Raw genomic sequence first — 16112 nt, forward strand, 5'->3', positions numbered from 1 at the left:
GTTAAAGTTAAGATGCTCTGAGACAAGTGGAGATGTAGGCAGTTTTCTGAGCCTGGAGTCTGGAGTTTAGTTGAAAAGGTCTGAGCTATAGGGAAATTTAAGCAGGAATGTGTAGGATATATAAGAACAACTATGTTAGAACAAAAATAATGCAGTCTAAAAAGCATACTGTTCTGTTTTTTTCAAGACAGGATTTCTCTGTATAGTCCTGGCTGTCTTGGAACTCACTCTGTAGACCAGGATGAGCTCAAACTCACAGAGATTCACCTGCCTCTGCCTCTTGAGTGCTGGGATTATTAATGAGAGTAGCTAGTGCTTACTGCCTGGATGTGTGTCTTAAGTATTGTCATGGAAGACCTGGAACATGCTCTGAGCTTAGTAACACTGTGATCTCAGCCTAGGAGTGTCTGCCCTCAATCCTGGGAACAGGTAGCTACTTGTTATACCCAGAAGGGAAGGACATCCAGTGCCTGCCTGTTATTTACAGGTACTATTTCAAGTATCTTAAGCACATTGCCTCCTATGTGTGTAGTTTAACTCCACTATTCCTTAAAATTCAACATAGAATATTTTATTTGAAACATTTTAAAAACTGCCCATGCCTGTTTTCATTTCTAATTCTTTTATATGCTGATAGCCTAAATGGAGGACGGCACCTCTGTATTAAGGCATATACACATGTAACATGACACACATTTTATACCTTTCTTTAAGTTGCCAGCCAAGTGTAAAATGATAGGAAGATGTGCGTTCTTTTCTTAACTGGGTGGCTTTGTTCATTGAGATTGTTCCTGTTGTATCTTAAACATTATGAAGCATTGAGAAGCATTATCCTGTGCTAATTGTAAGTTTGAACGTGATTCTGTTTTTTGTTCAATGACTTTTGGACTAACTCAGACTTTATTGTTGAACAAGGAATTTCTTTAATAACAGTAATGAAGCACTTTATAAGATTTTAATCCAGTCAGAACTTTTGCTGTCCTGATCAAAGCTTTGTGGTGACAGCACAATTTCTTTATTTATTGCAATTCAGTTCTACTGTTAATTAATATATTCATTTATAATTTTGTAATTTATCTTTAAATTCCACTGACTAATTGTAAATAGAAAGAATAATTTTTCTTGATATGTGTGTTAGAGATGTTCTTACAAAGTGAGATGTAGTTCCAAAAATAATCTTTACAGAAATATTAAATAACCTCAATGCCTAAAAATATTCATTCCAAACTTTTCCTAACACTAAAATCCTAGAGAAACAAAATCATCTAACTTTTGCTACCTTAGTATGATTTTTAAGACTCTCCATTAATTTTATCGTTCTTGTTTTTCTTATAACTTTAAAAGAATTACAATTTTGTTTATTAGAAGTTGACTTGAATTTTGGTGCGTGCGTGTGTGTGTGTGTGTGTGTGTGTGTGTGTGTGATGTGTGTGCGTAAGACAGGGTCACATGTAGCACAGGCTGACAGGCCTCAAACTCACTGAGTAGTGGAGGCGCTGACCTTGCACTTCTGTGCTCTTGCCTCCACCAATGCTTGTGTTACTAATGTGTCCCATTTATGGGCGGTTTTGATTCAAGCCTGGGCTTCCTGCATGTTACACAAGTGCTCTGTCAAGTTAGCTGCATCCCCTGCTAAGATTCACCTTACTTACTTGTTTGGGGGGCTGGAACTTTACTGGTAGTTTAACTAGAGACACAGATACTTGCCATATCACCAGGTCCTCCTGCCTGATAGATCTCTGATCTGGGGATAGTTTAGGGTCAAGACCAGTAGCTGGTTTATTAGGGCACCGCCCACAGGGACCTGAAAGTACCACAGAATGAGCTGATCCTACCTCACATTAATCCTGAGAGCCTGCCTTCCTTTTAAACTATGCACATTTTATTGTACAAGCAAAATAATTTCAAGAATTATATATTTTTTAAACTAACCCATCATTTTGTTCATTTAGAGAAGTTCATGAATCAGAAATTACCTGTTTGTTAAGTTTTAGTCCTTAATGTCAGCTATCATCACACTGGTGCTGTTGTTTCTCCCTGACAGACTCACCCTGAGGTCCTAGCCAGTCAGAGCACTGCAGGAAGGATGCCAGGTAGATGGGTGTGGTTTTGACATGTTGTCTTAGGTGAAATATTCCTAAATTATGCCTGGGCACATGGATCACATTAGTAACTGTTTTAGTTATGATGCTAATAATAATTTGGGAAGAAGAAATTGATCTCTATTTTTAACAAGAGGTATATCTTGAGTGGAAAGTTTTTACCATAGACACATTCAAAAACCATTTTTTTAACCACATTTAAGCTGTTTCAGTATGTGTTACAATGGGTTAATAATGGGGTTATTGTAATGATTTGGGTAAACTTACTCATATAAAATCCCTGAGTACACAGAAAATGCTCAATAATTACAGCTTCATTTCTTCGAAGATCTGTGATAAATTTTGTTAGAGTTGGTTGTTGCTATTTAGCTTATCATTTCTACCCAGGTGTGATGGGTACATGACCAGAGTTCATGAAAGATTATTAAGGGTAGGGCTTGTGTAAAATTCCAGAGTCAAAGGTGAAAAAGACATACTTCCTGTCAAGGACTCACAGTGTTTAGATTGGGATAAGTCATCAAGTGGTGGAATAAGAAGCCTAGTTGAAGACTGTATGAGATACAGGAAACATTGAGCATGAAGTGCCAAATGACAGGTAAGGAAAGGCATTGAGGACAGATCAGAAGGGTAAATGGTGTCCTACTGGTTGGAAATAGAGGAACGGTGTTCCAAATGGAGGAAAGAACTGAAGCAAAGGCTTCATGTGACCCAGCATGGCCCTTCAGGGTACAGCAAACATAGACTCTGACATGACTGCAGAACAGTGAAGTGAAACAGCAGGAGGAGTGCTGAAGAAGCTGTTCTGTTGAGGGGTTCAGCACAATCACTGCTACTCTGTTTCTGAGCCCGAGTGATAGCTATATGATGATTCGTTGTATCACTGTGTGTGTGTGTGTGTGTGTGTGTGTGTGTGTGTGTATGTATGTATGTGTGTGTGTGTGTGTATGTGTGTGTATGTGTGTATACATACATTTATCTTCTCTTGTATGTATATCTCATAATGTTTTTAAATTACATATATAATTACTAAGGGTGACATTTTTCAACATTTTCTAGTTTTGTTTTTTTTTTAAATATTTTCCCATTTACTTTGGAAACCTGTTGTGTACATTTTAAAATAACAGCTCTGGAATATTTCATCCCAGACATTCCATAATTGTGAGTAGTCATGTCCGGTTCAGAGGAGTGGACACTGGCGATGATTTCTGTCTTCAGCTCATGGTTCAGAGGGACACACACACACACACACACACACACACCAGATGTGTTGAAATCATACAAAGTCATTTTGCAAACATTCACACTGGATAAACGCACCAACACAAATCAGATGCTGATGACTTAATGTGGAATGTAGGAAGATGCTCACATACTGTGTGAATTGGACAGCATATGAAAGAATTTAGGGGGAAAGAGAAGATCATGTGAGTCAGGTTTGTTGGGTTTCAAGAGTTGGCTGGATCTTGCTAATGCTGTTGGTTTTGTTCCTGAACGTCTGAGGCACCAGAAACACAGCTGCTTTTGGTGTTCCTTCTTCAGGCTTCCTTGACTGACAAAGTGCACGTTAGCACAACTTCAGTGAGTCATTTGCACTAATCAAGGATCTCTTCAGTATTGTCATTGTGGCAGAAAACAAAAAGATGACTGGTGTTTCCTTATTAAGCAGGGTAAGATGTACCTCCCAAGAAGGTGCAAGGATTATACTGCATGAGGTAGCATGGTCTAGTGCCCCTCTCTAGTGCATACCAGAGCAAGCATGTCCCTGGAACCTGCCTTTCCAGTGCACTTGCATTAGAATTACCTTATTACTACCAGGCAGGTCAATTAAGTTGTAGTGTGGCAATTACAGATAACTTTCATTTTCCTTGCAAGCTATATTATGCAACTTAAATCTATGCTAACATTTTTTCAGATTTTGTAAATTACAAAGTTTAGCCTATCATTTTATCCCTAATCTCATATCTTACTTCAATCTTAGTTCTTATTTAAGTTCAAGTGAATCCAATTATTACAGTTCTGATGTGTTCCTATTTTTATTTTTAAAAAATATTTATCTTACAGTCCTGGGGATTGAACCCAGGGTGTTTGCATGCAAAGTACGTGCAGGCAAGTACTCTACCACTGAACAAAACCCTCAGTGTCTATATTTTAATTTAACCCTGTTTAAGCTTTTTCTCATCCCTTCATCTTCTACAGATTTGTTGTGGACTTTTTAATTGTTGTTTTGCTTTGTTTATAGCTTGTATCTCAAATCCCAAACCCTTGTTTTTCCTCTCCTACCAGTTCCTATCATTGTTTACTTTCTTGCTTACCACATTATGAATCTCTGTACTTTGAGTACTTAACTTATGTCCCATCTCAAACATGCTTTGTGGCTTTACACCCTAATGTGACCCTAGAGAGAACCTTGAGTTAAACCTGTAGAGTTACCTTTTCTGCCTCCTCTCATCCCAGCATTTTCATCTTGTGTCCTTTGATCTTCAATAAAATCAACATGTGTGTTGCCCATCAGTTGGCTCAAGGAGCTTGGCCAGCCATCAAGGTATTTGAAGATGACATTGAAGGAGTAAAGAGTCTAATGTTGAAGGTAGATTGATCCATAGCACATGTCTAGCCTGTTTCTATTTTGTCTTTTTTTTTTTTTTCCCCAGAGCTGAGGACTGAACCCAGGGTCTTGCACTTGCTAGGCAAGCACTCTACCACTGAGCTAAATCCCCAAACCTGTCTAGCCTGTTTCTAATGGCTACTGGATTCTCACTCCTCTGTTGTATTGTTTTCCCTGTGATCTAGAGACCTTGTCTTTTTGCATTGTTTCCTTTGAGCCATGTGTGGGATGTAACTGGATTAGTTGAGTCCTGTTCCTTTGAGTTTTCATTGCATTTACATTGGGTACTGGGGAAGGAGTAGAAGGTAGTGTGAGCAGTAACAGAGGCATGTTATATTAGGATGAAAGTTTGCTTCTAACTATTATGGAGAAAAAAGCATTAGGAGGCAATAGTAAGAACATACAGGATTCATAGCGCTTTCTTTTTCTCCTTGGATACTTTCTTAAGCTGTAGTGAGAGAAGTTGATTATCAGAGAAACTTGTATAAATGTCTTGCTTCAGGTGTAGGTGAGTGAGTGTGTTAATGCCATGCTCTGGGAAGTGTAGCTTTTGACACGCACTCATTGCAAAGCCCTGTGGATATCTGAGTTGCTAATACGAAGGTACTTCTTTAAAATGTCCTAGTTAGGCAAGGCCAGCCATTCCTCTACAGGCTTCCTTGATTTGTTTAAATTTAATGTGTTTTCATCAGTTAAGAAGGTATTAGGTCATTTCAAGGCTTTGAATATTACATGTGTATTTTTTTCTGGAACTAGTAGATCGTTTCAGAGAAAATTACAAAAATATTAACTTTGTAAAGTAAGAGGTGGAGAATGTAATAAATGCTTTTCTATTGTTGTCTTAAAGCACTCTGACCACAGTGACTTATAAAGGAAAAAGTTTAATTGGGTTCCAGAGGGTTGGAGTTCATGATGGGGCAGTGGAAGCATGGTGAAAGGCGGCCGGAGCAGCAGCTAAGAGCCCATATTTATTTTTTTTTTAAGATTATTTATTTTATGTATGTGAGTGTACTGTGGCTGTCTTCAGACACACCAGAAGAGGACATCAGATCCCATTACAGATGGTTGTGAACCACCATGTGGTTGTAGGGAATTGGGCATGGGTCCTCTGGAAGAGCAGCCATCTCTCCAGCCCCAGAACTCATATTTTGATCCATAAGCACAGTGCAGCGAGAACATACTGAGAAAGGCACAAATCTTTTGAAACTCAAAGTCCACCCATATTGAAACATTTCTTCCAGCAAGGTCATACCTAACCCTTCCCAAACAATTCCACAAACTGGGAACCAAGTATTCAAACATATGAGCCTCTGGGGGCATCCTCTTTCTAACTACCACAGAACAGTTTCATAGAAATGCCTGTTGAATTAGTAATTTTAATTATGTTTCTCAGTTTATAGATCATGTGCCAGAGAAAAAGTTATAGAACAAATTTCAGTAAACATTTGATATATGACATTAGAAATCACTTCCTGTGGAGAAAACATTAACAATTGTACCTGTACTGGTACATTGTTATTATTTTTATTGCATTTTGACAAAGTTTCTGGGTGTATAATTCTTAAAACAGAGACTGTTGTTACTATAATCTTTATTTTATAGTTTTCAGAAATAAAGTCTAAGACAAGTATGGTGGCTAGATTAGAACCTATAATTACAATATGGTACAATATAGTTCTAACATTATACTCTATCATACTAAAAATATTTCGGCACATTTTTGCTAATTGTTCACATTAAAAGTTTTAATGAAAAAGTTTTAATGATTTTTTTAATGACAAAAGAAATATGAAACAATTGGATGAGTTTTAATCTGTACAGAATATACTGGGGTGTTGGTGTTGTCCCCACTTCCTTTTTTCTTTTCTTTCTTTCTTTCTTTTTTTTTTTTTAAGACTTTTTAAAGAATTTTTTGCTGTTGTTTTCACTAGCCTGAAAATAACTAGCCCAAAATGATCGTAAACTCGCACCAATCCTCCTTCCTTGGTCTCTTAAGCACTCAGGTTCCCCGAGTGTGCCACTACACCTAGCTTTCCAAACATCACCAACTATAGACGTAGCTGTTTGGGAAGTTCTACATTACGCCATAGCAGTATCCTAAAAGGAAGGTTTAGAAAACAGTCAGTACGAAGGCGAAGGCTAACCTAACGTCTTGTGCAGGGAGGGGCTAAGCATTTTACCGCCCAGCGGCACTCCCTTTAAGTTCTCTAGAGTCCCAGATCTCTGCTTTCAGTCACCCACTACCTTTTTTTAAAAAACAATTTTTTTATTAGATATTTTCTTCATTTACAATTCAGATGCTATCCTGAAAGTCCCCTATACCCTCCCCACACCCTGCTCCCCAACCCACCCACTCCTGCTTCCTGGCCCTGGCATTCCCCTGTACTGGAGCTTATAATCTTTGCAAGACCAAGGGCCTCTCCTCCCAATGATGGCCAACTAGGCCATCTTCTGCTACATATGCAGCTAGAGACACAAGCTCTGGGGATACTGGTTAGTTCGTATTGTTGTTCCACCTATAGGGTTGCAGACCCCTTCAGCTCCTTGGGTACTTTCTCTAGCTCTTCCATTGGGGGCCCTGTGTTCCATCCAATAGATGACTGTGAGCATCCACTGCAGTGTTTGTCCGGCACTGGCATAGCCTCACAAGAGACAGCTATATCAGGATCATGTCAGCAAAATCTTGCTGGCATATGCAATAGTGTCTGGGTTTGGTGGCTGATGGTATGGATCCCCGGGTGGGGCAGTCTCTGCATGGTCCTTCCTTCCGTCTCAGCTCCAAACTTTGTCTCTGTAACTCCTTCCATGGGTATTTTGTTCCCTATTCTAAGGAGGGACGAAGTATCCACACTTTGGTCTTCCTTCTTCTTGAGTTTCATGTGTTTTGCAAATTGTATCTTGGGTATTCTAAGTTTCTGGGCTAATATCCACTTATCAGTGAGTGCATATCATGTGAGTTCTTTTGTGATTGGGTAACCTCACTCAGGATGATATCCTCCAGATCCATCCATTTGCCTAAGAATTTCATAAATTCATTGTTTTTAATAGCTGAGTAGTACTCCATTGTGTAAATGTACCACATTTTCTGTATCCATTCCTCTGTTGAGGGATATCTGGGCTCTTTCTGGCTTCTGGCTATTATAAATAAGGCTGCTATGAACATAGTGGAGCATGTGTTCTTATTACCAGTTGGAACATCTTCTGGATATATGCCCAGGAGAGGTATTGCTGGATCCACTAGTAGTACTATGTCCAATTTTCTGAGGAACCGCCAGACTGATTTCCAGAGTGGTTGTACAAGCTTGCAATGCAATCCCCATCAAAATTCCAACTCAATTCTTCACAGAGTTAAAAAGGTCAATTTGCAAATTCATCTGGAATAACAAAAAACCTAGGATAGCAAAAACTATTCTCAATAATAAAAGAACCACTGGGGGAATCACCATGCCTGACCTCAAGTTGTACTTCAGAGCAATTGTGGTAAAAACTGCATGGTACTGGTACAGTGACAGACAGGTAGATCAATGGAATAGAATTGAAGACCCAGAAATGAACCCATACACCTTGTCTCCTTGTACAAAGCTCAAGTTTAAGTGGATCAAGGAACTCCACATAAAACCAGAGACACTAAAACATATAGAGGAGAAAGTGGGGGAAAGCCTCGAAGATATGGGCACAGGGGGAAAATTCCTGAACAGAACACCAATGGCTTGTGCTGTAAGATCAAGAATCGACAAATGGGACCTCATAAAATTACAAAGCTTCTTTAAGGCAAAAGACACTGTCAATAAGACAAAAAGACCACCAACAGATTGGGAAAGGATTTTTACCAATCCTAAATCTGATAGGGGACTAATATCTAATATATACAAAGAACTCAGGAAGCTGGACTCCAGAAAATCAAATAACCCCATTACAAAATGAATTCTCAACTGAGGAATACCGAATGGCTGAGAAACACCTGAACAAATGTTCAACATCCTTAGTCATCAGGGAAATGTAAATCAAAACAACCCTGAGATTCCACCTCACACCAGTCAGAATTGCTAAGATCAAAAATTCAGGTGACGGCAGATGCTGGCAAGGATGTGGAGAAAGAGGAACACTCCACCCACTACCTTTTAATTCTCTTTCCCCCACCTTTAAATTTATTGCTAAATCTATAACATCTCTCTTGTAGCAGGCAGCGTTGTTACAGGTTTGCAAAATTTCTTGTGGCCAGTACTTAGCCTATCATCACATCACAGCTCCTCTGGAAGTGATCTGCATGGTGCAGACCTAAATCCAGATGTCATAGCTCAAGTAGATTACACCTTGGTCACTATTAACAATGAAACCCAGGGTCAGGGAGATGGCTGAGTTAGTAAAGTGCTGGTCATGCAAGCATAAAGGCCTGAATTCAGATCTCCAGCACCTATATATAAATCTTTAGTACATGCCTATAATCCTAGCTCTAGAGAGGCAGAGACAAGCAGATAGATCCCTGGAGCTTGTTGGTCATTTATTTTTGATGAATTGTTGATCTCCAGAATCAGCTAGAGACCATGTCTCACAGCAAAAGATGGAAAGCAATAGAGAAAAAATACCTAACATCACCCTTTGATTTACACACTTACACATATGCACATGTGTGTGCACACATACACAATTCAAATCTAGCTGAGCATGGTTGTCCATACTTGTAGTTCTAGATGCTTGGTTAACTGCAGCAGAGGAATCTCATAAGATCAAGGTTTGCCTGGTCTATATGGCAAGTTAAGGCCATCTTAGACCCTGTTTGCAAGGTGGATGAGGGAGTAGGGAATAAGAGTGTAGTTCATGATATAGTATTTGCCTAGCATTGGTTCAGTGGTCAGCACTGCCATCACTGGCAGGGCAGGCAGGCAGTAAAGAAGGAAGGAAGGGAGGAAGGAAGGGAGGAGAGACAGAGGCAGAGAGAGAGGGCAGAAAGAGGGTGAATACGGAGAGAAAGAGTGAGGGAGAATTGATCTGAAGGTGACTTTACATGAAATGAGAACATAAGTGTAGGTCAGAGACAAGATTTAGCTTGGCACATATCAGTATGTCTCCTGTAGCCAATTAGATCTAGCTTATCCTACAATATTATGTATTGATGGGACCAAACACTAGAACCTAAGACTCACTTAATTTTTTTTTTTTTTACATTTTGTATGTATGTGTGTGTGTGTGTGCGTGTATGCATATGTATATTGGGGGTCAGAGGAAACTCATGTCAAGTGAAGTCAGGGCAACTTGCAGGAGTCATTTCTTTCATTCGACCATGTGGGTTCCAGGGATTGAACTGACATCTTCTGGCTTAGTGGTAAGCATCTTACCTACTGCATCATTTTGTCAGCCATGTATCCACAGTTTAAAGAGTGATTCCTTCTTGGAGAGTCCAAGCAGACATTGCATGCGGCTTTGCTGTGGTGTTAGTAAGATTCATACATATTATTATATTTTTTACTTTTTCTCAAAACTGGCTTAGATCCAGAAAACTAGTTGAGATTATAGTTTTAGGACTTTGTATTCTTTCTATTCTCATAGTATTGAGGTTACTTGAACCAAATGTATTGCTAGCCAAGACTGTTTTCCATTAATCTTCATAAAATAGTGTTCAAATTTTTAAATAACAATTTTCTTCAACTTTTAAAATAAGCAACAAAACTTTTTTCAAAGAAAATTCTAGAAATGTAGTCTGTAAATCATCTGTGACATCAGGCTACTAGCATATTTCTCACCTCCCCACCAGAATGTTTCCTGAAGGCTGTGAGAAGTGACCAAAGCTTTGCAGATGAAGAAACCACATGAGAGATTTCAGTTGCAAATGCTACCATAAAGAGATGGCTATGCTGCTGAATTACCACATGAGAACTTTGAAAATAGATGTTATATGTAAATTTTTACCCCAAATTACATTTACTATATAAAGCAAAGTCGGGTTTTAATTTTAGTTACTTTTTCAGAGCATATTATTTATGTAATTTGGGAATGGTGGTGGTACTGGGGCTAACCTACTTTTCTATTCTAATTTTATAAGTTAAGTGTCATGCAGGAATGGTATCTACCTGCAATCCCAATACTCAGGAGGCCTAAGCAGGAGGATCATGAGGTCAAGGCCACCCTGGACTATGCAATAAGATGCTGTCTCAACAAACAACAAACAAAAAGAAAAGAAAATTTGTTATAGCCCAGAGTCCTTCTTGTTGTAGTTGTTGCTCTTGTTGCTCTTGTTGCTGTTGTTGTTGTGTTGTTTTGTAACGGGCTCTCAGGCTGGCTGCCTGCTCACTCACTGTGCATCTGAGATTGACCTTGAATTTTCACCCTTCCCCTCCAGTGCTGGGATTATAGACAAGCACTGCCAGGCTTGGTCTAAGATGACTGTTTAGTAAATTAATTATAAGCAAAATTATGATACGATGTTTTATATATGATTGTTAAATGATTTGCTAGCTCAAATTTCTTTGCTTTTTGTCTTCTAGTTTGCCAGGGTTTGGATCCCTGACCCTGAGGAAGTATGGAAATCGGCAGAGTTGCTCAAGGATTATAAGCCTGGAGATAAAGTGCTCCTGCTTCACCTTGAGGAAGGGAAGGTCAGAACTTCACCTTAACTTCTTGTATTTAACCTGTAGTGACGGAGAGTGAAAGATAGAATTTTACTATAATTTGCCTAACCCCAATTATAACATAAATTTTGAGTTAATACTGTTGTTTCCTTTTTTGATAAAAATGGTAATTTTTCTACCTTACAGAGAGGCTCGTGAGAACAGTACATGCTTTAAGCACAATTATGTTACCTTATACATTTATTATGATTATGAAATTTGTTTTAATATGTAATCTCAATACTAAAGATGTGGTTTGTGTGTTCATATTTTATGTTTAGGACAGTGTTATACTTATTTCATATTAACTAAGTACCAGTCTAAGATTTGATATTTTACTGAAACGTAATTATTTGAAAAATATTTACTAAGAAGCTAATACATAAGAAATATTTCGCTAGTCAGCAGGAGGCCTTACCACCAGCCCTGTCTCTGACTGGCTGCCTTCTGCGTGAGGGAACTCACCTTTGTCCCACAGCTTTTAACCTGCCTACTGTATGTGGCAGGGTATGCCACACTTTTTCTTAAACAAAACTTTGTAACATTAATTTTCTTTGAAGAACTTGTAGTCCCAGTGTTGAGGGCTCAGCCCTAAATGGGACACCTCTATTACCCTCTCTAAGGACACTGCAGAAGAGGACACAGAAAGAACGTAAGAGCTGGAGGTTGTTTGGGTGGCAGTGGGGTTGCTCTGACATGCTGCTTTCCTGACATGACACAGCTATTGTACCTTGAACTCACAGCAGCAGTGGATGCCTGCACAGGACTAGGCGGCCCATAAACATTTCAGCATGGATGGAGAAGGGGTTATAAGCCCCACCCCTCCCTGAAGAGTACAGATAGTAAATGGTTGCTGGGGAAGGGGAGCCGTATTCTGCAGCAGTGTAGCCACTGCTAAGTTGCTTTTACTTGAGTAAATAACCCTCAACCCATACTCAGGCAGGCAACCCTAATTAGATGCAGAGGGACTCTGCCCCCAAGACAGGAAAGTAGGAGGGGCTTCTTGGGAAGATGAAAGGATTTAGTGGAAGAGGAAAGGAATAAGAGACAGGAATAGGAAGAGGAATATGATCAAATTATGTTTGTATGTATATGTGTGTATAATTTTGAAATCATGTAAATTTAAGATAACTTTCAGTCTAAGCCAGATATGATGTCTCATTCCTAGCATATGGGATCTGGGGCAGAAAGATTTCAAGTTTGAGGCCAGCTTGGTTTATGTAAATTATCAAGGGCTGATGAGATGGCTCAGCAGTGAAGGATGCTTGCTACAAAACCTAAAGACCTGAGACCTTAGAATCTACACGGTGGAAAGAGAACACTGATTCCTGAGAGTTGCCCTCTGGCCTCTACCTGTGTACCATGGATTCCAACATGTGTATGTGCCGCCACCACCCCGACCATAAATAAATAAATAAACAAATAAATAAATAAATGTAATCTAAAAATTTAAATGGATTCCAACATGTGCATGTGCCGCCACCACCCCGACCATAAATAAATAAATAAATAAATAAATAAATAAATAAATGTAATCTAAAAATTTAAATGGATTCCAACATGTGCATGTGCCACCACCACCCTGACCATAAATAAATAAATAAATAAATAAATAAATAAATAAATAAATAAATAAAATCTAAAAATTTAAAACAAAACAAGAAAAACATTATAACCTGACCAGGGAAACTGGATTTAAATACATATAATTTGAAATAGAGTAGGGCATCTCCAGGACTTTCAAGATTTCTACCGAGTGTGCTATCCTATTGCTGTCATGAACACCATGACTAAAAATAATTTGGTGAGAACAGGTATTATTTCTGCTTACAGCATACATTGCAGTTTCAAGGGAAGTGGAGGTAGGAGTGCAAGGCAGGGACTTAGAGATAAGAACTAAGCAGAAAGCACCAAGGACTGCTGCCTGCTGGTTTGCTCTGGGAGACAGCAGAACAACACATTAAACTCCCTTACAGCATTCAGTCACTTTTCTAGTACAAAGTTCCAAAGTCCATATTCTTCCAAAACCCCCACATGGTCAGGTTCCTTACCATGACAACCTGCTTTCTGGTATCAACTTCTGTAGTAATTGCTTTTCTGTTGCTGTGAAAAAACACCACATGCCTTGAATGTTAAACTAAAGAATTAACATACCCAACATTTATAATTCATCTGCTTTATATTAGGTAATGTGCTAGATCTGTTGAATACTATTTTCTTTTTTTTTAAAGTAATTTATTATTGTAAATAACTAATTTCTGTTTTATGTACATTGGTGTTTTGCCTGCATTATGTTCATTTGAGGGTATCAGATCCTGGAGATACAGACAGTTGTAGATGCCATGGGAATAGAATCAGAGTCCTCCTGACCACTGAGCCATCTCTCCTGCCCTGGACTATATTTTTTAATGTTAGTTCATAGCTTTATGGGTTGGTAGGTGATAATTTTACTGTTCGCCAAATAAGGAAGCCAAAGTTCAGAGGCATCAGATAGATTTTCCTGAGATCAATGTAATTAACAAAAGCAAGTCATCAACCTGATATAGTCATGCATACTGCAATCCCAGTACTTAGGAAGTAGAATGGAGAATCAGGAATTTAAGTTATCCTGAACTGTTTATGGCCATCCTGGGCTGCATGAAATTCTGTTTAAAAGAAGAGGAGGAAGAGGAAGAGGAGGAGGAGGAAGAAGAGTAGGAGGAGGAGGGAAAGGAGAGAGGGGAAGAGGAGAAGAAACGAGGAGGAGGGGAGGGGAGGGGAGGGGAGAGAGAGGGGGAGTTAGAATTTAATGAAAATGAAGACACATCATACCAAAACTTATGGGACACAATGAAAGCAGTGGTGAGAGAAAACTCATAGCTCTGAGTGCCTCCAAAAAGAAACTGGGGAGAGCTTACACTACCACCTTGACAGCACACCTGAAAGCTCTAGAACAAAAAGAAGCAAACACACCCAAGAGGAGTAGATGGCAGGAAATAATCAAACCCAGATCTGAAATCAACCAAATAGAAACAAAAAGAACTATACAAAGAATCAACAAAATCAGGAGCTGGTTCTTTGAGAAAATCAACAAGATAGATAAACCCTTAGCCAGACTAACCAGAGGGCACAGAGACAGCATCCTAATTAATAAAATCAAAACTGAAGAGGGAAACATTAAATGAAGAAAATATCTAATNGGAGGAGGAGGAGGAGGAGGAGGAGGAAGAGAAAGAAAATGAAGAGAAGAAGAAAGAGGATCAGTTCTAAGAACAGGATATAGATGAGAAAAATAGAGAAAAGTCTCCCTGCATCCAACCATCTTCTTTTTAGGAAATAAAGGATTTTAGATTCTAGAATAAAATTTAAGAAGCATGGTCTTTACAATACTATAAATGTACATTTACTTGATCATGACTAGCCATTTCAGAGAAGCAGATTATATCCCTTCTAAGAGAAAACTTTTGTAAATATTTTTTAGATGGTCCTTGCCTTATTAGTGTTTTCTCTAATATCCCGGTTCCATTTCTTCCCACCTGATCTCATAACTGCCTCACGCGCCCGTGAAGTCTGGGAAGAACGCTCTGGGATGCCCTCCTGCTGTTCTGAAGCTATATGATGAGTTGTATTATCAATCAAACGTGATGATCATGAGCATTTCCAAAGCCCCACATCCTTCAGGACTTGCTGGCAGTCCATATGTCACACCGTTTGGAGATAAACAGAAAAAATGAATGAGGCTCCTCACCCTAAACATTGCATTGTAGGTAGGCAGGCAAGAAGAATGTAGTACAGGAAGTTTAAAGCACTGAGATTGGAACAGTCAGGAACAGGTAGTTGTATATTAAGGACATTATTTCTTGAGAAACAGAGAGAGACAAAGACAGAGAGACAAAGCATCCTGTCTCACCTGCGTGGTCATCCATTCATACTGTATTGGAATATTTGACCTCTCTGTACATCTTCAGTAGTAATAAACTAGCATGTTTTGTTGTAGTTGAACTTACTTTTCCCCTTCACTTGTGCTGTTAGTTGTCCTTAATTTATGGTCTAGTGGCAGCTTCCATAATTAGGATTGTCATAAAGCCCCATTACATACGATTTTATAATGCCTAGTACTTCTTAAATGTATCTTGACATTTAGTGTGCTTTTACACATGCTGGCCATGATGCATGTGTGGAGGCCAGAGGACAACTTCAGGAGTTGATTCTTTCCTTTCATGGCATAGCATCAAACTTAGGTCATCCTTTTGGCTATAAAAGCCTTTACCGCCTGAGTCATCACACCAGCCCACATGTTCCTTCTCAGTGTTTGGGGTCAGTCACCTCACTAAAGTCTAATGAAAAGTGTGAATTATTCTTCCCAATATGTATGCACAATGTGACACATAATTTCTTGTGGCTCTTGGGGGGTTTAGAAATCTTAGAGCTCTTAGAGCATGCCAAAAGCATTTCTTCTTTAAACTTTTACCACAACTTTGAGATGTTTTCGCTATACCATCTTAGAAATGATTGATTTAATTTAAATAATATACACAAAGCAAATAAACACAAATAGGAGTTAAGTGCCATTATTGGGGCTTGAGCCTAGGCCAGTCTGATTCTAGAACTAAGTTCTTAACCTGTTTTATTTATTTTACTTTTTTTTTTTTTTTTTTTTTTTTTTTTTTTAGATTTACTTATTGATTTTATAAATGTTCACACTGTCACCGCCTGCAGACTTATCCCATTACAGATGGTTATGAGCCACCATGTAATTACTGGGAATTGAACTCAGGACCTCTGGAAGATCAGGCAGTGCTCTTAACCACTGAGCCATCT

General features: G+C 38.8%; 1 protein-coding gene across 4 annotated transcripts in view; it reads left to right on the plus strand.

Moving 5' to 3' along the window:
• Myo5a (myosin VA) overlaps positions 1 to 16112 on the plus strand; it is a 162228-nt gene that overhangs the window by 37037 nt on the left and 109079 nt on the right. For all 4 annotated transcript variants that reach the window (XM_021207370.2, XM_029543825.1, XM_029543824.1 and 1 more), the window contains exon 2: positions 11190 to 11300. In XM_021207370.2, coding sequence (XP_021063029.1) covers positions 11190 to 11300 — 111 coding nt within the window. The remainder of the gene's footprint in view (positions 1 to 11189; positions 11301 to 16112) is intronic.

This window comes from Mus pahari, chromosome 10 (assembly GCF_900095145.1).
Source record: "Mus pahari chromosome 10, PAHARI_EIJ_v1.1, whole genome shotgun sequence".
NCBI classification, from domain to species: domain Eukaryota; kingdom Metazoa; phylum Chordata; class Mammalia; order Rodentia; family Muridae; genus Mus; species Mus pahari.